Raw genomic sequence first — 24,382 nt, 5'->3', positions numbered from 1 at the left:
TTTGTTCAGAGAGAAGAACCACTGCAAGGAATAAAGCTGGCTCAGTGCAGCTGAAAGCAAAATGGAAGTGTCTGGAAAGGTGGAAAATACAGAGCCTGGAATTTTAACACATAAAAAATGGTGAGCCATCTTTCCCTCCTTCCCTTGGCACCCTGCCTCCCCTCCACCAGGAAAGGCACTGTCAGGCTGCCACTGGCATTAGAGATAAAGCCATAGGGAGAGTGGGAAAAAAACAAACAGCTGTTTTTCCTGGAGTTCAGCTTGAACAGCTGAAAAGGGATGTTGTGGTCAAGGACCACATGGGTGGGAGCATTTAGGAAAGCAGCCTGCAACACAACTTCAAAGCAGTTGGGTTCCCTTCCAGTTTTTGGACTCCTGGAGATCCTGTCCCCAAAATACCTTGCAACGGTGTCTACATCTTGAAAGCCACGGAAATTTTATGCTGGTTCCAGTAAGAACTAAGTCAGGTCACCCAAGCAGTTCTGCTCCCCTTTTCTCTTCCCCAAAACCCAGGGGTGATGAGCTGCTGTCACTGCTCAGCCACAGGGTACCATGTAGCTCTTCCTCAACAGCATCCAAGAGCAAACCAAACTCCAGTTTCTCCTCCAAATCCCACTCCCCACCTGCCCAAGCCATGCTGTCTCTGCAGAAACACTGGGTTGCATGGGAAAGGGAGCTCCCAGCAGCTCAGGGCAGGATATTATTTCTCCCAAGGAAAGGTTTGGAGAAATCTCTGCCCTCCCAAGGCTGGCCCAGCAGATCCGCTCCAACATCTGTGGTTGGACCCCCTCTAGTGGGAACCACTCAACAAGACACGGTGCATCACCACCACCAGCCACCCATGGAGACCCCACTCAAGGGATAAAGCCCTTTTTCCATCGTTATTATGATTATTATTATTATTATTTCCACTCTCTCACAACCTATATGCTCTGTAGATGTTGTTGGACCTCTACACCCACAGCCCAGCAATTCCTTATGGAGATCCTGCAGAAATGGGGGTGGAATGGGTAAGTTTTTTGAAAGGGAGAACAACCTCACTGGAAAAAATATAAAAAGTTATACCCCAGACCTGATTTTGTAGGGAGAACATATTTATCATCTATCCCAGAATGTCTTCCCTCTGCCAACTTGTCAAAAACTGACAAAACTCCATACTATAAAAGCAAGCTGTTAAAACTTGGCTAAAAGGAAAAACTCAGCTGCCAGACGAGCTAACCAGAAAAAGCTGAAAAAAATATTCCAACATGCCAAGGAAGGCAGCAAATTTACAGAAAGTCTCTACAGAGCTGAACATCCCAAACCAAGACAAGAAGGCAGCATTAGGTCAGCAGCTTCTGGTTCATCTGCTGTTTGACAAGCAGATGGCTTCCACTTTGAGGGATTCAGGCGGAGAACTTCAGAGTTGTAGCTGCCTGTATTTCTAAACTATCCAAAATAATGTGTCTCCAACTCACAAAGCTCATCCCAGACAAAGTATTTTAGGAGAGCCTGAATCCACTCAAACACAAAGTCATTAAATGCCATATATTCCATTTAAACCCATTGATTCATCCTTCCACCTCCAAAGATGAACAGCTCACAGATTTGGTCTTTCCACTAATAAAAAAGATGCCAACTCTCTGCCTAAATGTTATGAATTTCTCACCATGTACGTACACAAGACAATTTTTAATGTCACAACAATGACAAGGTTTGTTGTGGTTTGCTGGGGTTTCTTGTACAGAATGTTTTTCTCCTAGATCTGTATTCAAATCTGTTTTAATTACAAACCCCATAAACAGAGCACATTCATGTCCCAAAACTCACCATCACTGATAGTTTAACACATACACAGAGATTTCCAGCTGGTCAGCATTCATTTTAGCTCAGCTCCACATCCCGTTAATCCAATGGAATCCAATAATGTTTGCTTTAACAGCATGGCACAACTCAAGGGATCTGACTTTCCACTCTAAACCCCCTATTCCAGGGCAGCATCCATGACCCAGTAACCCACTTCCAGCAGAGGTTAAGGAGAGGTACATCAGACAGGGAAGTTCACTCCTGTCATTCATACAACCTGTGCAACTACTCAAGACTTCTCCTGAAATTATATGGCTGAACAGCTCCAGCAAAAGCAACAGCCTTGTCTTCACCCTGTTTCCAGCAAAACCACAGCATCCCTCCTCAAGGAACAGCCCTTGGCAGCTTGCACTGCAGCACCTCTATAATGAGCATAACGTGCCTCAACTGGCATCCTTCACTTTTTGGATAGTCTGGATGAATTGTTCAAGTCCTCAAGACAATCTAAGATTTGAGAGGAAAGGTGAATATTGTAGGTTTATGAAGGTAAAAAGCCCAGGAGCTAAGCTTTATTGGTGGGAATGGCATTGGAGATCAGACTACTGGCATCCATTTGAGATCAGACTACTTCCAGCAAGAATTCAAAATAAATGTATCTAGATACACACACATATGTTTTTACTATTTTTCCAACAACCACTACAGACAGACAGTATTAACACATCCTTCAGATCCCAGCTGAACTAAAAAAACCACAAAAACTCCAGGAATATCACTAAGTGCCCCCTCAGCACTCACACTGCCCCCTCAACCCTCCTGCCTGGTCACGATCCACCCTCTGAATACAACACAAACAGACAAAGCCCTCATCCAGACTGCTCCAAAACAAGCTCCTTCTCCCACAACCCTGACAAAATGAAGAGACAGCCTTGCTAAAATAAGATCCCGATGTATATTTATATTTCTGCCATAAAATGCTATTTATTCACCATCTTATTGGCGAGTCTTCCCAGTATTTACGAGAAGAAGCCGCCACAGGAATTGTGTCATCCCTCAAAATCCAAACGCACATTTACCTAACGTATTCAGGATGAGAATTCCTGCACTACTCCAACCTGCCCCCCTCCAATTCTCCACGGTTTGGCTCCCAGCTGCTGAGCAACACCCACGACATCCCCTACGTAAGGTACGATCCCAATTACGCTCCGTGCAGCGGCAGCGCGGATCCGTGATCCCACGGGAGAGCAGGCTCGCAGCATTACGCACTGAACTTACGCTGTCCCAGCTTTTCCTCCTCCATCCCCACGCCTAAACTTCACCCCCAGCAGGCAGCGATTGTGCTGCAGGCAAAGGCGGCCAAACCAGTGCGATCCAGTATTAGTCCCATCACCGCATCCGAGATTAATTTTAATGGCGTTGGCAATAGCTGTAGTGGGAATGCAAAAAGACACCCTCGTGGAGGCTGCTCCACAGATCCCAGGAAGTTAATTCTGGCTCTGGACAGATATTGGGAGTCGGCTCCACGCTGTCCAGCGTGCCTTAAAGAGCGGGAGCTGGGTGCTGGTGGGATTAGAAATCAACAGGAGAGAAAGATCCCTGATTTCACCTAACATGATCCGGGCTGCAGCATTCCTTATCAGTCCCCTTTGGCATTCCCAGCCCTGCACAATCTCAGAAGCAAATGTTTTTCCTCTGCATTAGCATAGCAGGGAAAAGTCTGGGCAACTTGAGCTTTGTTTCTTCCTATTACCCAAAAATCAGCCCCCTACATGAATCCCCTCTGTTCCTGCTGGCATCCCTTCGGCATCCCCCTCCCCACATGCTCACTTGAGCGTGCCACGGCATGGGGTGTTTATGCACAGCTAAAACACAATCATTTCTTCTGCCTGACTCCAAGAAAGGAAAAATCCAACTTGCCAGAGGAGCATCTGCATTGAGAACTGCTTTTGCTGATGGGATCAGCACTTGGGAGTACCAGGGGAAGCAGCAGAAAGGGTCGCGGACCAATTCATCCTCGCACGCACCACCCGCAGACATCCCCCTCCCGCCACCCCCCAGCCCAAATCCCGGCCGTAAAAAACCCATAAAAATAGAATAAACCCCCAAGCAGAAGTTGAGAACAAATGTGCTTTGAATGCTGCACAAATGACATTGAAGATGCAGAAGAAATATGTATTTGCTGTTGCACTGCATGATTGCATGGGCTTATTTCCTACGTACACATCTCACGTACCCTTCCCACGCAGATCCCCTCCCCTCCACCCCCGCGGCTTCTTCAAAAAAAATTGGGAAAATAAAAATCTTTGATCCCTAAGGATTATTTGAAAAGCTACAAACGCTGAGGGACCCCCATCTGGAGCCTTTTCCCTACAGCCTGACCCATCCATGGTGTGGAGGGGGTGCAGCCACCACCCTGTGATACAACGCAGAGTTGTCCCTCTACCCCCACCCCAAATCTCACACCCCTTCCACGTTACCAACCCGCGCCCCAGCTCAGAGGATGCTGGGCCACGCCGGGTTTTTACAGCTGTCCTTACACCACCTCTTTCGGTAAGCCCGACATCTCTGTGGCAGTGTTTGCATCCACAGGCTTTCATCCTGGAGAATCCCTCCCTGCCTCCTCCCACCTCTCTTTTTGGGGAGGATAACGTAATTTCCAGCTCGCACTGGAGGATGTTTTTTTATTCCTGCCGAGCCCGAGGTCACTTTCCAGACTCGTCCTCTGGCCAGTGTCTCCTCCACCCCAGGACCTCTCCCTCCGGCAGGGAAGAGTCCCTTATCCCTGACCTTCAGGCTGGCACCGGCAGCCCCACCGCCGCCGTCCCCACCGAGGAGGCTTCTCCTTTCTCCACAGCCACAGCCGAGGCATCACGCTGCGTTTTTCCACTCCCACCACCCGCTCCTTCGGCTCAAGGGGAGTCAGCGAGCCAGCAGCTCCCGCTCCACGGGCTGGGGAGAGGCTCTCGGGCATGGATGAGACCCTCACCCCTCTCATCCCCACGGGATCTGTGCCAGGAGGACGTCAACCCTCTGGAACCAGCAGTTCCCAGTGCTTGGCAGCCACGGGTCCATCCCCCCGCAGACCCTCTCTGGAGCAGCCCCTGTGTTCCATGGGGGCTTTTCCGGGCTGCCCCCTGGCTCCAGGAGGGGGGTGATGGGGTGAGTCCCCTCCAGGGACACAGGACCTCCCTCTGCAGTGCTGCCACTGCCAGGGTCACCCCAGCCCTGGGCCTGTCCTGGAGGGAAGAGCAGCTCCATGAACCCCCCTCCCAGTCCTGCCCCATGCCTGTGGAGCACCATCTCATTCCCACGGAGCCAGAATCCCTTCCATCCCACACCATGGGGGGCACAGAACTGTGTCCCCTCCAATCTGTGAGGTGACAGCAGCCCTATCCCCCTCTCCTCAGCCCCACATGCTGCATCTGTGCTCCCTTTGGGGGTCTTCTCAGTGAAGAAGGGGTCACCCCAAATCTCCACGTGGGGAGCACCATCTCATGTCCTGCTTGCACCAACCAACGCTACTCTTCCCACCTCAGCCCCACAGACATATTTTGGGGGAACTTCTCTCCCCCTCAAATGTCCCCTTAGCACAAGGGGGCCCTTGACACCTTCTCCACCATGGGGAGCACTGGCAAGGGTCCACCTCAGACAATGAGGTGACAATGACCCCCATGTCCCCCCGGCTCATTTTGTGGGAATCACTCCTCCCTTTGGAGTCTTTGGGTCTCTCCTCACTCAAAGTTGGAGTTACCCCCAAATCTCCCCTCTTTCTCCACGTGGGGAGCACTGCACTGACCACCACCACCTCAGACCACGAGGTGACACTGAGCCATGTCCATCTCACACCACAATTCGACAACAGCCCCCATCTGCCCTACCTCAGCCGGGGACAGTGACCCATGTCCACCTCAAATCATGAGGTGACACTGACTCTCATCGGTCCCACCTCAGCCAGGGGACAGCGATCCACCTCAAGCCATGAGATGACACTGCCCCACGTCTGCCTCCAACCATGAGGTAACAGCAATGGCCATCTGGTCCACCTCAGCTAGGGGACAGCCACCTCAGCCTATCGAGGTGACACTGACACCCATCTGCCCCACCTTGTCTAGGGGACACTGACCCACATCAAACCATGAGATGACACTAACCCACACCAAACCATGAGATGACACTGATCCACCCCAAACCAGGAGGTGACAGTGACCCACGTCCACTTTGGACCACTGAGAGCTCCCCACCTCATCCAGGGGACAGTGACCCATTTTAAACCAGAGGGTGACACTGACCCATGCCCATCCTGGACCAGCAGCTGACAGTCACCCACATCCACCTCAAACCAGGTGCCGACAACTACCTACAGCAGCCCCTCCTCGGCCAGCGCACACTGACCCACGTCCACCTTGGACCAGGAGGTGACACTGTCCCCGTCCATCTCAAACCAGGAGGTGACACTGTCCCCGTCCGTCTCAAACCAGGAGGTGACAGTGCCCCACATCCCCCCGGAGCAGAGGCTGACGCTGCCCCATGTCCCCCTCGCACCGGGCGCTCGCAGTCCTCGCTCCCGCCCCTCCGCCGCCACCGTCCCCGACCCAGCGCGCCGCCCGCCCCGCCGGGGGCACGGCGGAGTCCCCGGCCGCCCCTTACCTCCAGACCTGCCCCATCTGCAGCAGGTGGATGACGGACTGCCAGACCCAGACGGAGATCCTGCAGAGGCGCTGCGCCCCGGGGGTGGCGGTGCCGCCGGCTCCTCCTACCCCGCCGGCGGGTCCCCCACGCCGGCCCGCGGTCCCCCCCATCATGGGCGGCCCGCGGCTGCTGAGCCCCTGCACGGCGCCCAGCCCGCCGCCCGTGTAGTCCTGCACGAACCAGCGGAAGCTCAGGATCTGCACCAGCACCGAGGGCAGCAGCACGAAGGCCAGGGTGAGGCCGCACCACAAGTAGTCCCGCCGGCCGTAGTGGTGCAGCGCCAGCCACAGGTCCGTGCCCACATCCCCCAGCAGCACCAGCAGCGCCAGCACGATCCACAGGCAGTCCAGCCACGGCCGCTCGGCCGCCTCGCCGCCCTCCGGCGGCCCTTCGGCGGCGGCGGCGGGGGGGCGCGGGGCCAGCGGCTCGGCGGCGGCGGTGGCGGCGGCCCGCCCGAAGAGGTTCCGCAGGCAGGCGCTCCGGCAGCCCCAGTAGCAAGACGACGTGTTGCAGCAGTGGCAGATGTGCAAGGAGCTGCTTGCGCCCGGCTCCTCCGCCACCTCGGCCGCCGCTGCCCCGACGCCGCCGCCCGTGGCCGCCGCCGCCTCGTCCAGGTTGTGCAGCTGGGCGAAGCCGCTGCCGCCGCCGCCGCCGCCGCCGCCGCCATCCGACTTGGCCGCCATCTTGCTGCCGCCGCCGCCGCGTCCCCGGCCCGTTCGCCGGGCGCTCGCTCGCTCTGCCCCCCCCGTGCCCGCTCCCCCCGCCCGCCGCTTCCGGGGGCGGCGCTTCCGCGGCGCGCGGGACGGGCCGGGGCCGCCTGGCGGCGACAGCGACCGGCGGCGGGGCCGGCGCGGACGGGAGGGAGCGGCGCCCTCCACACGCCGTGCCCGGGTACGGACAGCGCCCGCCGCAGCGGGATGCTCCGTGCCCCGTCCCACCTGGCCCCGGGAACCCACGGGGATGAGGCCTGGAGAAAGGGAGGATGAGCGGGGAGCTCAACTTGCTAGTGAGCGGGAGAGGAGGAGCAGGCGCTGGGCTCTGCTCGGTGCTGACCCGGACAGGAGCCGAGGGAATAGGCTGGGGTTGTGTCAGGGGAGGGTTCGGCTGGATACTGGGGAAAGGTTCTGATCCCAGAGGGTGACTGGGCGCTGGAACAGCTCCTCAGGGGATGGTGACACTACCAAACCTGATAGAGCTCGAGGAGCACTTGGACAGCGCTCTCAGGCACAGGGTGGGATTGTTGGGGATGCTCCTGTGTGCGGCCAGGAGTTGGACTGGATGATCCTTGTGGGTTCCTTCCAGCTCAGTTTATTCTGTGATTCTGTGGACAACCTCTGCCCTCACAGGTCTCCACACCCTCACGGGGAAGAATTTCTTCCTAAAATCCCTTCTAACCTTGCCCTTTTTCAGCTTAAAACCATCCCCTCTTGTCCTGTCACTCCATGCCCTTGTCCAATGTCCCTCTCCCGCTTTCTTGGAGCTCCCTTCAGAGTTAGGTTGGAAAAGACCTCTGGCATCACCAAGTCAAGCTGTTAACCCATGGACATGATCACACCTAAATTGTATCCCCAAGTTCTACATCTACACATTTTGGAAACCTCCACGGATGGGCGTTCTGTTGCCTGACCACTCTGTCCATGAAGAATTCTTTTCCAAATATCCAATCTAAACCTCCCCTGATACAACTTGAGATCATTTCATAGAATCACAGAATCACAAAATCATTTAGTTTGGAAAACATATCTGAAATCATCAAGTCCAACCTATGACCAAACACCACCTTATCAACCACAGCAGAGAACTGAGTGCCATGTCCAGTCATTCCTGGAACAGCTCCAGGATGGTGACTCTACAACCTCAATGGGCAGCCTGTTCCAATGTCTAATCACCCTTTTTGTGAAGAAATTCCTCCTAATGTCCATCCTGAACCTCCTCTCCAGCCATGTAAGACCTAGGCTCTAAGATCTCCCCAGGGCTGTCTTCTCCAGGCTGAACAACCTCAGTCCTCACAGGCTTTTCTCATAGGTGCTCCATCTCTTTAGTCATCTTGAAATCACAACATCTACACTGAATCATAGAATATTCTGATTTGGAAGGGACACACAAGTCCAACCCCTGACCTTGCACAGGACACCCCAGCTATCCCATCCTGTCCCTGAGAGCATTGTCCAAACACTCCTGGAGCTCTGAGGTCCATATCCATTCCCTGGGGAGCTGTTCAGTGCCCTGCCACCCTCTGGGGAAGAACTTTTCCCTGATATCCAACCTAAATCTTCCTGACACAGCTCCAGCCATTCCCTGGGTCCTGCCTCTGTCACTGGGAGCAGAGATTGGAGCTGCCTGGAGGAGCTGCGGCCCCCAGCGAGGCCTGACCTCCATCTCCTCCAGCTGAACAAACTCAGTGACATCATTTGCTCCTCAGATGGCCCCTGAGACCCTTCACCCTCTTCCTGGCTCTCCTCTGGACACTTAAAAATTCCATTGTGCTTCTTCCCCCAAGGCCCAAGTGCTGACACCACCTCTCCCCAGACCAGCCTTGGCTGGACCCCCTTGTGCTGACCCCATCCTGCTCCCAAATCATCTCCCCAGTCCGGTGTCAACTGCCCTGTCCCTGCTCAACCTCAAATCCCAGGATCACCACTCAGTTCATCCTCAGCCAGGCTGCTTTCCACCTTCACACCTCCAGGAGCTCCCAGGTCCCTGGCAGATCTGGGACCTCCTCTGGGTTTCCTTTTTGCCTTTTCCCTTCCCATGGTTGTGCTGGGGAAGGGGGGCTCCTGTCCCACCCCATCCCACAGGTCGCTCTCCTGTACTCAGAGGGTGGTGGAGCTGTGGCTTCCCCATCCCTGGAAATGTTCAAAGCCAGGTTTGATGGGACCTGGAACAACCTGGGATAGTGGAAGGTGCCCCTGCCCATGGCAGTAGTGGCACTGGATGAGTTTTAAGGTCTCTTCCAATCCAAACCTTTCTGGGATTCATTCTGTGTTGATAACAGCTCTCTCCAAGCACACCTTGGCACCCTGACCTGACACCATCTTGTTGCCTTCTCAAATCCCCCACCTTGGTGTCTTCCTGTCCTTCTCCTTCTAACCCAGGGATTCTCCATCTCTTTGCCTGTTCTTTGTCACTCCTTTACTAATTTTGGAGGGACACTGCTTTTCTCACCCTGTAGAGTCAGACAGACTCTCCAGGGGCTCAGCTCTGTGCTGGAGAAACCTCTGGCAGGCTGAGGAAGCAGCTCCTGGCTCTGTTTTTGGGATCTGCCTGGAGCTGAGCTGCACCCCAGGCAGCTGTTTTACCAAAGGACCCACTGTCAGTCTGGGAAAGCCAAACTCCAGCTCCTTTCCCCCAGTTCCATGTCACACATCTGTTCTTTCATCATATCCATCTTTTCTGAGCTGTCTTGTGCTGTCCTCTGTAGGTTACAATCTCTCATCTTTTCCATGTGGTTTTTTTCCCCTCATCATTCAATAAGAAGACTCCTTCCAGATGCTCCTTCTCCAGTGGCTGCTTCTGCCTCTTTCTGTGGGAGTTTGAATTCTACCCTTTCTCCCTTTTTTTTTTTTTTTTCATTTAAATTGTGTCAAAATATCAGGGCTGAGAATCTCAGGACTCCAGAACTGGCTGAAAAAGTTGCTGCTTTGCAGAGTCTAAATTGCAACATGGAGAAAAAAAGAAACAGCTCCAAGAAGGGAGAAAAAATGTGATAAAGTGCAGATAAAATTCTTTTTCAGGGAGGAAAAATTAATTTAATCTTAAAGAAAAAGTGGGAGGACTTTCATGGATTAAACAGGCTATCTGGGAAGGGTGTATTTGGTGTTTCTGTGTGACGTCAAAAGAGCTGAAAAGTTTTGTGAAAACTGAAAAAAATGCTGCTGGTTTTGAAATGGTTGGATCCTCCTGTAGCAGAGAAACAGAAGAAAGGGAGCAGAAAGCAAAGCTTTGGGCATGATCCACAGGGATGCACCTGATGCACACCTGGATGTGGACAAATTTCACTTGGAGTGAAACTCTGGCACAAAGTTCCCCAAAGGGAGAAAACTGCTATTATGTACAATATTATTTAGTGGGATCAGACAAAACAGGATCCCACAGATCTCCATCATAATGCATTCAAATGTTGAAGATATTTTCTTATTTTCTGCAACTTCAGCTATTACAAGAATATGGAAATAAATAAGAGCAAAACCAGCCCTCGACCAAATTACTTCATGTGCATAAGACAAGTATAAATATAAATATATATATATAACTTCAACTCCCTCTCCTGATAGATACTTTCAAACCTAAATATGGCTGTTAATTCTCACAGCAGTAAGAAATAAGGACTCTGGGACCCATATTTTTGGGTGAGAAGCACCCAGATTAAGCTTCGACTTCTGATTTGCTGTATAAGGAGATATAAATGGAAGCATCCCTCATTCCTTCAAACTTTTCTGTGTGGCAGATTTGCTACATATGATTAAAAAGATTTAAAAAAATCTCCCAAAACAACAGAGAAGTAAACAAACTATTTCGTCTTATTACTTATATAGAAGTGTAGGTGAACCAGTAAGGGGGCAGACGAGTCATCTGTTTTGATACAAAACCAACCCAAACTTGTTTGATGAGACATTCTGGTGGGAGAAGGCAGCAGTTGAGGATTTCAGTGTTGGCACGTGGAGTAAGAGAAGCAGCTGCTTGGACAAGGGATGACACAATGACAATACCCTGCTGGCACTGCCCCCAAACTCCTCGGTGCAGCTGTGGCCACCTGTGCCCAGCCCAGGAAGGGTGAATTCGGTGTTGATCAGAGCTCAGGACAATCTGTCTTTTCTCCTGTGGACTGAAAGAATTTGGCTTGTTTAGCTGAGCTAAAAAATGAGGCTGGAGAAGGAATATGTTTCTTCCTGCCTATAAATACATCCTGGAAAATAAATGCGAGCAGAGGGAAAGGCGTTGGGACACTGAAGGGCAACGGTGAAAAAGTAAATGAGTAGGAACTGGCCATGAATATTTTTAGCCTGGAAATCGGAAGATCTTTCCAGTAGGAGTATCAGAGACTGAAATAAAAAAGTAACTCATTTAACACATCACTTCCTGATTTTATCAAGAAAAAGGCATGCCAGTGTGGAGGGACAAACAGCTGGGATGGAAGCCCTTTAAAGGTCTTCCATGCCGGATCATCTCTCCTTGGAAAGATCCTGTCCATTTTGATGCACGGTACGCTACGTTCCTTCCTGCACCAGGGGATGAGTCATGGCTACATGACTCCGTGGGTGGCCAGAAGTGATATCTCCACCACTTACATCTTAATTCCTGATTATCCCATGATGTTCTCCAGCTCCTGCTCCCTCACTTAGCACACAGCAGAGATGTACCCATGTCCCAGTCTCCCCAGAACCCCCCGATTTCCCTGTTGCCCACAGCTGCTGCTGTGGGGTTGCTTTGGCCGAGGACATGGGGGTGATGCGTTGCCCCTTTAGTTCACAAGATCTCCCATTCCTTTGTAGTCCTGGCCCTCCCAGAGAGCCAGAAGTCATTGCTCAGAGCCTGTTTCTTTTATTAGCCGACACTCTGTATTTTTAGGGATTTTTTGGAAGTTGTGAGTGTCAATCACACCCATGATGAGATCTCTCAACTCATATTTTTGAGAGGAGAAATCTTTTCTCGGCACTCAGCAGCATCCCACGCTTCCATCACGCTGGATGCGCTTGTGTCCGGAGCTCTGGGTAAACTCTGGGTGACCCCAAGATCTGCAAGTATTTATAAAACATGTTTAGCCAGGGTTTTCCTTCACAGCACTGGGAGCTGATCTGTCTGTGCCTTGCATTTTGTGTTCCTGCTGTTCTCCAGGAGCACCGGGGAGGCACTGGGAAGGGGAGGCGTGCTCGGTGCTCCAGCAGCGCCCCAGCATGGGATCACAACCTCCTTGTGCTGCTTGGTTAAAGGCTTTTTTCATCCTGATCAATACCCTAATTGAGCTGTGTGGTCTTCCATCTTCCAGGCATTTATTCAGATCAGGGGAACAAACACTAAATATAGAGAGGTATGTAAGCCAGAATCAGAGTTGTGTAAATCTGGAGCTACCTCATTTAAATAACTGGGGGATGGATCCAGCTGAGTGTTTGGTGTACATGGAGTACAGATAATTACAATTAATGGGGATTTACTTTAAGCAAAGTAGGTCAGAAAAAAATGACATCTTATTGTGTCATTAGTTTCCATCAATTACTTCCATGTTGTTTGCTCAGTTCCCAAGTCAAACGAGTGTGGGCTGACAGCCTCGCAAGCTCAACTTGGTATTGTCTCTAAAAATCAAACTGCATTATTTCTGCCTCATGCATCATCACTAACAATAAAGCATTCACTGCTGGAATATAGCAGGTGGCTTTGTTATTCATGCATGAGGCAGAAAAACCTCCAGCTTCCGTTGCCACCAACGTTCATGTGTCCACAGGATCAAAAGTTGGATGTGTTGGTAAACTTAGTAGTTATTGTGTGAGCTTGACTTAGAAGACTCACTTAGGCCAGTTCTTCTGTTGATTAACTTTGTTAATTTCCATTAATCTCTTTGAATGCTACATGTATATACCAGGGGAGGATCAACAGGATGCTGCTTTTGCTGCCACTTGTCTCCCTCTGGCAGCGCTGTCTAGAATCATGGAATGGTTTGGGTTGGAAGTGATTTCTTAAAGTTTATTCTGTTCCAGCCCCTGCCATGGGCAAGGACACCTTCCACTATCCCAGGTGGCTCCAAGACCTGCCCAATCTTGCCTTGGACACTTCCAGGGATGGGGCAGCCACATTTCCTCTGGGTAACCTGTGCCAGGGCCTCACGACCCTCACTGTAAAAACCCCATTTCTTGTATCTAATCTCAACTAACCCTCCTTCAGTTTAAAACCATCAATCCTTTTGTCCCCATCTGTCTTCCAGGTCCTCTTCAAGTACTAAAAGGCTGCAATAAGTTCTCCCTGGATCCTTCTCTTCTCCAGGTGAGCACCCCCAGCTCTCCCAGCCTGGCTCCAGAGCAGAGGGGCTCCAGCCCTTGGAGCATCTCTGTGGATTCCTCTGGTCTCTCTCCAGCAGCTCCACATCCTTCTACTGTTGGCCCCAGGGCTGGAGGCAGCTCTGCAGGTGGGGTCTCACCTGAGTGGGACAGAGGGGCAGAATCCCCCCCTCCCCTGCTGCCCATGCTGGGGGATCAGCCCTGGGCATGGGAGGTTTCTGGGGTGTGAGAGCACATGGCCAGGGCATGTCCAGCTCTCATCCGCCACTTTGTCACACTGGGCTCTCTAGCAAAAAGTGCAGAAAGTCCCAAATGTTCTCTATTGAAAAGCCATTTCACAGCCATCATAAGAACTGCCTCTAAAACAGTGTGAGGAGTGTTTGGTGAACCTTTCCAATCCCAGCCCTTCTCTTTTATAGGAGGGCTCAATCTCTGAGTTTTCATTTTAGCAATGCAATTGACTGGGAAGTGATATCAGTGACTGCCGATAGTGTTAGTCCTTCATGATCATAAAATCATGGAATCACTGAATGTTTTGGGTAGGAAGGGACCTTAAAGACCTTCTTGATCTATTTCCTGCCATGGGTTGGGAATCTCCCTCTAGACCAGGTTGTTCAGAGCTTCATCCAGCCTGGACTTTAAACAAATGAACCTGGTTTGTTCTCATATCTGGACCAAGTGCTTCACTTCCAGTTCCTTACAAGTCCCTGAAATGTGTTCAGGTCCTCAGGTGTTACATGATAAAACCTGGATACCAATTCCCCACTAAATATGAAGTTATATGAATCTCAAACTTCTCTCTATTGGGCAAAAATGTTACATTTAAATCACTTTACACCTCCTGACAAATTTAAGAATTAGTGTGGTCTTGAGACGTGTGCGTTAGCAAACTTCATCGTTCCTGTTATCTAGATCTTACCTGCAGTGACAGGGTTTATTCAGCTCTCCTCAGGCTCCCTTTAATCTCCTGAGAGCTGCAGCTGTTTTCATTTATTACTGTGCATCAAAAGGAACCTGTCTGCTCTCTCTGCTTCCCCCAAAATACCTTTGTGGGATGCCATTTCAGAGCCATCAGCTGAACCAGTGACATTGGGTGCCTGGTCCTGGGGCCACCTGGGGAGTGGGGATGGCCAGGAGAGGGTGACTCCAGGATTTCCATCCTTTTTCTGGAAGTTCTTGCATCTTTCCCATTAAACCAGGCATGGGATAATGCCCTTGAGGAGTGTCCTGCTCCTTAAGGAACTCGTTACCCAGTAGGAAGGAGCAACATGACTTCATCAGCCAAAGAAGGTGGTGAGCAGTGCAGGGAACTGTGTTTCTCCCCTTGGAAAAGCATGAACAGCTCAGGCCTCCAGTTTGATGGACTTGCTCGGTGCTTTTCCAAGCTGGGATTTAGGAAAAGTGACTACACAGCATTTCCTACTTCCCCCCATGGGATTCCAGTGATTTAATTGTCTCTGAAGGGCAGGGATGTATCTCATAGAGTAGCTGGCTGCTGTTGTCACTGTGCCACGCTGCTCTTCAGAGCTTAGTGAAAAATAAAATTATCAGGCAAGGCTTCTCCTTCCAAGCTGGGTGAAGTTTGGCCCCTGTGCCAATGGGAAATGTGGGTAACATCCAAGGCACAGTTTTTCTGTTCTGCTGGGTCACTAGAAAAGCCAATGTGGAGCCATGGACTGTGGGAGGAAGTGGAGCTGGATTTCACACCTTAACCAAGGTAAGGTATGTTCCTTGTAGAATAATTCTCCTTCCCACAGTCCCTGATGCTTGTTTTTTTTATAACTGATAATCACTGAATCACAGAATGGTTTGGGTTGGAAGGAACCTAAAAGTTCATCCACTTCCACCCCCTGCCATGGGCAGGGACACCTTCCACTTTTCCAAGTTGCTCTAAGCCCCATCCAGCCTGGCCTTGGACACTTCCAGGGATCCAGGGGCAGCCACAGCTTCTCTGGGCACCCAGGGCCTCCCCACCCTCACAGCCAAGAATTCCTTCCCAATATCCCATCCATCCCTGCCCTCTGGCAGTGGGAAGCCATTCCCTGGGTCCTGTCTCTCCATCCCTTGTCCCCAGTCCCTCTCCAGCTCTCCTGGAGCCCCTTTAGGCCCTGGAAAGGGCTCTGAGATCTCCCTGGATCCTTCTCCAGGTGAACACCCCCAGCTCTCCCAGCCTGGCTCCAGAGCAGGAAGGACCTTCAGAGCATCTCCATAGCGTCCTCTGGACTCAGTCCAACAGGTCCATGTCCTTCTTATGTTGGAGGCCCCAGAGCTGGAAGCAGCACCTCAAGTGGGGTCTCATGAGGCTGTAAACCTCCACTGAACCTCTGAATGTAACAGAATATTTTTCTGGTGTTTAACACTGTCACTACAGAATTGTTAATTAAATGCATGACCTTTTATATCAAACCAAATTTAGACAGGATAGTGCACAAATCTGAATGTACCTGGGTTTCCCCCTGGAAAAAAGTCAAGGAAAAGGTGACTGGTGACTGCAGCTTCTTCCATCTCCCTCTGGCTGAAACATCAGCCCAGCCATTGCTTCTTTCCAATGTGGGCTGCTACCCCTTGGTGTCTTTACTTCTCTTCTTGGCCCTCCTCTAGACAAAGTACTGCAGAGAAATCACCTTTCCCTGATTCCCTGCTGATCTTCTGAGATCCTCTATGGCCCATTTTCCTAATGTTCTGTCCACACCAGGTCGTCTTGCTTTTCTCTCCTTTTTCATCCTGAGGGCAGAATTTCCATTTCCATTTAATTCCAGTTGTTTATGGTGTGGACCTTGGAGTTGTGCTGTGCAGGGCCAGGTATTGGATTTTGATGAACCTTGTGGGTCCCTTCCATTTCTGGATGTTCTTTATTTCTGTGTTGGTGACACATTTGCAGCCCTCCTCTTTTCCCTATGAACCACAGGATTGTGATTTTTGTGTCATTTTGCACTCAGTAAATCTTTTCCCCCTGCCTTGGCTCCACTTCAACCACCATTTGTCCCACTTTGGTCCTGAGTAGGAATGTAGTCTCAGAATGGTTTGGGTTGGAAGAGACCTTAAAAATCATCTAATTCCAGTCCCTTGCCAGGGATTTTCCCATCCCATGACTTTGTCCTCTCCTAGATCTGCTTCTCTTGGCAGGAACAGGCTCCAGTTTCAGGTAACAGCATAGAATTTTTACCTGTTTTGGGGAAACCCATTCACCTGCCTTTGTCACTTGGCATTAAGTGTAAGTAGATGGGGCATAAAGACTATTATTCCATAATGGTACAAAACTCTTTTGTAGGATAACAAACACTTTCTTTCTTTCTTTCTTTCTTTCTTTCTTTCTTTCTTTCTTTCTTTCTTTCTTTCTTTCTTTCTTTCTTTCTTTCTTTCTTTCTTTCTTTCTTTCTTTCTTTCTTTCTTTCTTTCTTTCTTTCTTTCTTTCTTTCTTTCTTTCTTTCTTTCTTTCTTTCTTTCTTTCTTTCTTTCTTTCTTTCTTTCTTTCTTTCTTTCTTTCTTTCTTTCTTTCTTTCTTTCTTTCTTTCTTTCTTTCTTTCTTTCTTTCTTTCTTTCTTTTCCTTCCTTCCTTCCTTCCTTCCTTCCTTCCTTCCTTCCTTCCTTCCTTCCTTCCTTCCTTCCTTCCTTCCTTCCGCCACTTCCTTCCGCCACTTCCTTCCGCCACTTCCTTCCGCCACTTCCTTCCGCCACTTCCTTCCGCCACTTCCTTCCTTCCGCCACTTCCTTCCTTCCGCCACTTCCTTCCTTCCGCCACTTCCTTCCTTCCTTCCGCCACTTCCTTCCACCACTTCCTTCCTTCCGCCACTTCCTTCCTTCCGCCACTTCCTTCCTTCCGCCACTTCCTTCCGCCACTTCCTTCCGCCACTTCCGCCACTTCCTTCCGCCACTTCCTTCCGCCACTTCCTTCCGCCACTTCCTTCCTTCCTTCCTTTTTCTTTCTTTCTCCCACCATATTAAAAGCATCACCAGTCCCCCTTCTGTGTTTTTAAATGCTTTTCATTAATTTGGCTTTGCACAGGTCATTTAATAACTCAGGAGACGGATGAGATTTGCCCAGATTGAAATGGACACTGGGAGTCTCTCATCTCTATGGCAAAAAATTATCACGTGGCTGTTTCAAACAACATCTCAGAATTAAGTCTGGCTATTCTGAAGTCCTGGTTCAGGCACACTCTGTGCTTTCTGATATGTGCAATCACCAGCATTTCCAGCTTTGCCAAGTGTTCTTATCATTTCTTCCATCTGTCAGCGCACACAATATTTCTGAATCTGTTAATTAAGGAACTGAAGTTTTGCCCTGAGACACCAGAGTAACTGGTTCAGTTTCTTTGCAGGGAAAACTGATGCCTGCCTTGTCCATAATTACCTAAATTGTAGAGAAAAAAAAATGATTCTGCTTTCATGTTGATTCACTTTTGTAATTTCATTGCTGGGGCTAAGTGTGGCGCCCATTTAAATTATCTCTTGCTCTCATTTTACTCAAGACATGTTATTTGCTAACAAAGATTCAATATGGAAAAACTGGAAGGTGACAACTACCTCCTTCATCAATGCAAATGACAATAATCTCCTCTCCTCCACCGTGTAAATATAAACACTGAATCATCCCAGACAGAAATACCCTCCTGCATTTAGAAATATGAATGTGCAAAGGAGGCACCTGCTCTCATTTATGGAGTCATAAAACTCCAGTTTATCCAGTGATTCCATGGCAAATCTTTCAGGAGATTAGCAGCAGTGTGGACACAGACTAAAAGTGTCCCCAGTGTTTATTCCAAGAATATGGACATTCTTCACCCTTTGGTTACACTTGCACTTGGAAAGAGAAGATTAATTTTCCTTGTTGTCAAATTATTGGAATTATTTCTTTTAAAAACCAGCTCATACAATTCCACTATAATTTATTTTTTCTAATAGCTCTTTGATATTATTAATAGCCTCTATAGAGCTTCTAAAGCAACATCAAACCTTCCACAAGTGATCACCTCCTGGACTAAGTGCTGTTGGGTGTGCAGAGGCTTCTGGTGAGGATGATCTCAGGGTGATGCTCCTTTTTGTCAGAAACTTAACTGATGTTAAGCACAAGGAAGTCTTTGCCATCAGACTTCCAGATGTTCAGTCCTGTAGCTGACAGTACTTGAGTTCAACCATAAAATCCCAGAATGGTTTGGATTGGAGGGGAACATAAAGATCATCCCCTTCTACCCCCTGCCATGGGCAGGGACAGCTTCCACTATCCCAGGGTTCTCCAAGCCCTGTCCAGCCTGGCCTTGGACACTTCCAGGTATGCAGAGGCAGCCACAGCTTCTCTGAGCAACCTGTGACAGAGCCTCCTCACCCTCACAGGGGGGAATTTTTCCCCAATATCCCATCTAACCCTGCCCTCTGTCAGTTTGAAGCCATTCCCTCTTGACCAACATTTGAAGAAGATGATGAAAGTTTGTGACTTCCAGAGGATCTGTTGACTGCGGTGACCTCTTTGCCTCCTGAATCTCCATGAATCCTCTCAGTGGCACCGAGCAAACTTCACCCAAATGTGTGTTCAACAGGAGCATTGCAGACCTACAGCTCCCTGCCCCCTGTGACAGACCCTGCACAAGAGGAACATCCCCGGGGCTCAAACTTTTCTCAGCCCCACTTGGGGCTGTTGGAAGAACCCCCAAGTATGGGCAGCTTTGTGGGGTCTGGGTCTGAAAGGTATTTTGGTAGAGGTGTGAGGGTCCAGCTGTGGTGTAAAACATCTCTGAGGAGCTGAGGATGCAAAAACTTTGTAAAAATTATTGAACAAGAGGAGAAAACCCTGTCAGAAAATCTCCCTGGGGTGGGTTTGACTTCATTGTGCCACAACCCAGCACAGCAGAACACACAGGGGCAGTTCCTGCTGAGTTACTTTTTGCATGAGAATATTAAACCTAAATGCATAAAATAGTACCATCTTTCTTCTCAGAGACTGTATCATAGAATCACAAAATGGTTTGGTTGGAAAGGACCTTGAAGATCATCTCATTCCAACCCCCTGCTTTGGGCAGGGACACCTTCCACAGACCAGGTTGCTCCAAGCCACTGCTTCCTAAACAAAGTCAATCAATAAACCCGCACATGGATCCATGAGTCTTGCAGGAAAGACAAAAGTTAACACCTCTAAAGGCAACCCTTCTCTCACCCTGCTGAAAATCCAAATTTTCCAGGCTCTGCTGGCTTCTCTTTTCATTCCTCCTTGTGCTTTGAGCCATTCTTTTCTCCACAAGGATGGGTGTTTAGATTCTCGCCTTCTAATCAGCCACAATTATAGCCTTTCCCAGGATCTTCTGCTGCCAAATTGGAGGGGGAAAAGAGAGAAAAGGTTTTAAAAAATAAGAGAGAGAGGCTAATTCTTGCAAAGACATATGTGTTTAGTGTTGTTGGCAGATTTGTAAACTTATTAGTGCCTCCACACACCATGTAATTAAGATCTACTGGTAATTAGTCAATAGTTAAAAATAGGGGTTGGTATTGTGCTGCTGAAAACGCCTACAAAATAATGTGTTCTCTGCTCTCAAGATGCAGTTAGTGTCTCCAAAAAATGTTAATTTAAAAAATATGTATTTGTTGCAGAAGCAGATTTTTCAGCAAAGGAGATTTCGGCGAGTTTGTGTGTATGTGTGTGTGTGTGTGCATGTGTGCATCCAACCTATTTATCTTTCAACATTTCTGTGTGTTTGTGTGATGTCCAAAGAGCCTGAGTGCATGTTTTGTCTTGGATAAAAATGTTAAGCTACAAAACTGCAGACTCGGCAGAGCCATGGAGAGGGAAGGGGAGCTGTTCTCATCTGTCGATTTCCATTGGAATAAACCTGCTCATCAAAGGAAATTGTTCAGAAATCCATGGGAATGGCAGATGTGCAGCACCATGGGGCAGATGTCTGGTGTTTGGAGAGCCGTGTGTGTATTTTCTAAATATTCAGGGATTACCACAGTCTATGGATATAATCCTTTAGTAACCTGGAATGTCAAAGACAACACAAAAGCTCTAATGCCTTCCAGCAAACAATTTGGCCAAACAGCCCTGAAAGAGCAGGTTAGAAGTCACTTGTCTTTATCCCATGAAAGAAGACCCAAAAGAAGTAATGTGGTTTTTTAAGATTTCTTAACTCCTGCTGTATAATGTGCTCCAGAGCTGTGAGAGTTGCTGGTGATGTTCTGAAAGGATGTCTCATTTGGCTGTCATAAGCAATCTGCAGTGATTTGTTGTGCAGACAGGCATTTGTCTCAAGTAATCCAAAGGGCTTATTGTGATTGCTTGCTAGATCCAAGGAACGCAGAGTCGACTCGATGGGGGATTCATTTATTATGCTCCCAAACCTCTCCTAAATCTTTCCTTATGTCATGTCAATGGATTTGTCAGGCCACCCTCAGACACCAGCAATGCACTGGTGAGGGAGATTTACCTTTGCCAAGCAGAGTTGGTTGCTGTGTTGATAGAGCTGCTCCTGGAGTGCCTGTGGAGAGGAAAATTCTGCTCCAGGAAAACTGGACTTAGTTTCATGCTCTGGAGAGAAGCACCTGTTGTTGACCTTAAGAGAAAAAACCCTACTCCAAATCCAGGCTAAAGCAGAAAAGACCAAGCCTGGACCATCCTACCAAGGACGACAAAGTTATTTCATGGGTTGTTCATGATTCCACATGAGTTCAGGGAGTCATAGAGTAATGGAATGGGTTGGAAGGGACCTAAAAAACCACCTCATTGCAGCCCCCTGCCATGGGCGGGGACACCTTCCACTATCCCAGGGTGCTCCAAGCCCTGTCCAGCCTGGCCTTGGACACTTCCAGGGATCCAGGGGCAGCCACAGCTTCTCTGGGCACCCTGTGCCAGCACTTCAGAACCCTCACAGGGAAGAATTCCTTCCCAATATCCCACCTAACCCTGCCCTCTGTCAGTGTGAAACCTTGTCCTGTCTCTCCAGGCCCTTGTAAATGCTGTTTCTCCAACTTTCCTGTTGGCTCCTTTTAGCCACTGGAAGGCCACAATTACGTCACCCCAAAGCTTTTTCTCTTCCAGGCCGATCAGTCCCTACTCCCTCAACCTTTCCTCTCAGAAGAGATGCCCCATCCTCTGGTCATCTTTGGACTCACTGTCCTTCCTGTGTTGGGGACACCGGGTGGGGTCTCACTTGACTGGGCAGATGGGCAGAATCCCCCCCTCCCCTGCTGTCCACGCTGTGGGATCAGCCCAGGACATGGGGGTTTCAGGGCCAGGGCATGTCCAGCCTCTTGCTAGCACCCCCAAGTCCTTCTCCCAGGATTGTTCTTGATAGGTGACATCTGAAAAACCAACTGGGTTGCATCCCTGCTACCCAGACACCTGGCATTGTTACCTTTGAGTTCACAGTAGGATTTATAGTAATGTTTCTTTGACGCTGAAAATGAATTTCAATGTCATTGTGTTCAACTGTGGCATTTATAGAGCAGGTTTTCTGCTCAAAAACCTGAGAAACGTTTTTAAATAGCTTTTTCAGGTATGAATGTGTCCTTTGAATCCTCTAACTCTTTCCCAAGTCCTCTTTCCCTGGTTAAGAGTGGCAGTTAACCAGCACATGGCAAGTACTTTGGGAATGTCATAAAGTTCATTGCACATAACTCATGAATAGAACGATGTTATATGGTGATAACTAAAAGGTATAGATGCATATTGGGGATGCAGTTTGTTTCTAATGAAACAAAATCACTCATTGGGGAAAAAAAAAGAATCCAAACAAATTATAGAATCACAGAATTTGGGTTGGAAGGGACCTTAAAGATCATCTCACTCCATCAGCAGGGACACTTCCTCTAGATGAGTTTTCTCAGAGCCCCATCCTCCAAGCCCATCCCCAAATGAAGTGAAACCAACAGTCTTTGAACAAGGAGTGGCTTTAAGATTTCTCTTCTTTGGGAGCTGTGCCTGTCATCTGCAGCTTCACCTGGGAGAAGACATTGATAGGATGTCTTCTGTCTCCTTGGAGTCTAGTAGAAACTATTGGATGGATGAAAGAGTTGTTGGAGCAGATAGGAGTGAAAAAGACACAGAAAATTAGAGATGGGCACTCTGAGGATGTGATCTCCCCAGCCCTGTTTCCTCAAGAAACTAGAAAAACATAAAAAAAACCCCTTTATTCCCTCAGCTCTTTTCTGCTTCACTTCTTCCAGCTCTTTTATAAAATCACCATTCCCACATCTCACTGTCCAGCCTGGACTCACCTGGGACTCAAACACATTCTGCAGCATCACCTTGGGGTAGGTGCACATTTCTCCTGGAGCAAATCTCCATTTACCAGCTGATCAGCCACCACTGGGGAGCACCAGCTGATCCCCACTCATGCCAGAGCTTGGGAAGAAGTCACTGCATGAGAACTGCTGGGGCGTGAGGACCTCTGGGACACGCGGCTGCCGAGGCTGGACAGTGACAAACCTCTCCAGAGGGACTCAGGACATCTGAACAGCCTGAAAAATCCTGCAGGACTCGAGGACTGGGAATAGGAAACAACTGCTGCTCTGTTCCAGAATGTGAACTAAAAAGAAAAGCCCATTTGAGGCAAACAGCAACAAGTTCAAGGAGTCCTCTGGGGTGAAAATGTGTGGAAAGTAGAATTATTAAAGACAAATAAGTGTTTTCCTTGATCTCAGTTTTCTTATAGGACCTTGCTAAACAGCAAACAGTGAGGAGAAAATGAGAGGTGAATCCTCGATTTCACATACAGGTTGGAAAAGTCTTCAAAGGGCATCAAATCCAAACTTGAACCACTTTGTCAACTAAACCAGAGCATTCAGTGTCACTTCCAGCTGTTCCTTGAACACCTCCAGGGATGGTGATTCTGCCATCTCGCTGGGCAGCCTGTCCCAATTTTAAACAACCTATTTTGTAAGGAAAGTGCAAAAATTTGAAGCAATCCAGCTGCTGGGACACTCCTGGGGCACCATGCACAGGACCAGGATGGCCCAGGGTGAGGAGAGGCTGGAGCAGCCCCTGTGCTCCTGTCCCTGCAATACACAGCCCGTCAGGGTTTGTGGCCCAGTGATGTCTTTTCTTCTCAGTTTGGAGTTTTGCTTTGAAAGGCAGTTCTGGTGACTCTGATTTGTGATGACAGCAACTTCAGTGGCATTTAAAGAGACTGGAAGGAAGAGATAAATAAGCTTGAAGATTGCTTAATAAAGCAGTGGAAGAATTGTTCTTCCCTGTGAGGTTCCTAGACACGAAGCCAGGCGTGGGAATTCGTCTCGTCTTGTTTTAGCCATCTAGAAGTTGGACATCTTCCTTGTCCAAGCTGATCCTTCAGAGTTTCTCTGGAGGATTTGGAGAGGATGCCAGCACAACTGGAAGGCAATTCCCCTCCCTGTTTTAGGCACATATTTTGAGACAGGAGGAACCATGCTCTGGAAGTGCCCATTTTTTTTTTTTTTGCTGACTGCACAGAAATTTAACTTTTAGAGGGGTGAAATTAGGCAAGGGTAACCCCCCAGACCAGACAGAATGAGAAGAACCTTGTTGAGAGATAGATCCTTTGATTAGGTGACACTTTGAGTCTTGCTTCTCAGGTTGCCAGAGAGCCAGGAATGGTGAGTTTGGTCTTTGGGAAGTGTCACAAACTGTTCCTTGTGGCATCTCCCACGGAAAACCCAGCCAGAACTAGAGAAACCCACCTCCTGCTCTGGTCAGGGGATGGGCAGTGCAGGACAGAGGGAATCCCATGGAGGTGAAGCAAAGCTGGAGGACAGCAAGGACTCCTCAAAGAGAAGTGTGAGGAGCTCAGTTCTCTGCTGGTTAGGCTGATCAGAAGGGGCATGAGGGAGTCTGCGGCACAAATGCTCAGGTTGAGTCTCAGAGAGGATAACAAGCTCTGGCATTTTTAGGGCAGAATGGAAAGAAGATCTTAAAAAAAAAAAAAAGAAAAAAAAGAAGCTGAAACAGCAGCAAA

The 24,382-nt window shown here is 49.1% G+C and overlaps 1 protein-coding gene across 1 annotated transcript in view; it reads right to left on the bottom strand.

Moving 5' to 3' along the window:
• Positions 1–7,157, bottom strand: part of XKR6 (XK related 6) — a 175,333-nt gene extending 168,176 nt beyond the window's left edge. The window contains exon 1 of the mRNA XM_066547614.1: positions 6,433–7,157. Within this exon, the coding sequence (XP_066403711.1) occupies positions 6,433–7,157 (725 nt within the window). The remainder of the gene's footprint in view (positions 1–6,432) is intronic.
• Between the last annotated feature and the right edge of the window lie 17,225 nt (positions 7,158–24,382).

The sequence above is a fragment of the Molothrus aeneus genome, chromosome 3 (assembly GCF_037042795.1).
Source record: "Molothrus aeneus isolate 106 chromosome 3, BPBGC_Maene_1.0, whole genome shotgun sequence".
Classification (NCBI taxonomy): Eukaryota; Metazoa; Chordata; class Aves; order Passeriformes; family Icteridae; genus Molothrus; species Molothrus aeneus.
The sequence above is the reverse complement of the archived record's forward strand: the minus strand, read 5'-3'. Positions and strand labels throughout refer to the sequence as shown.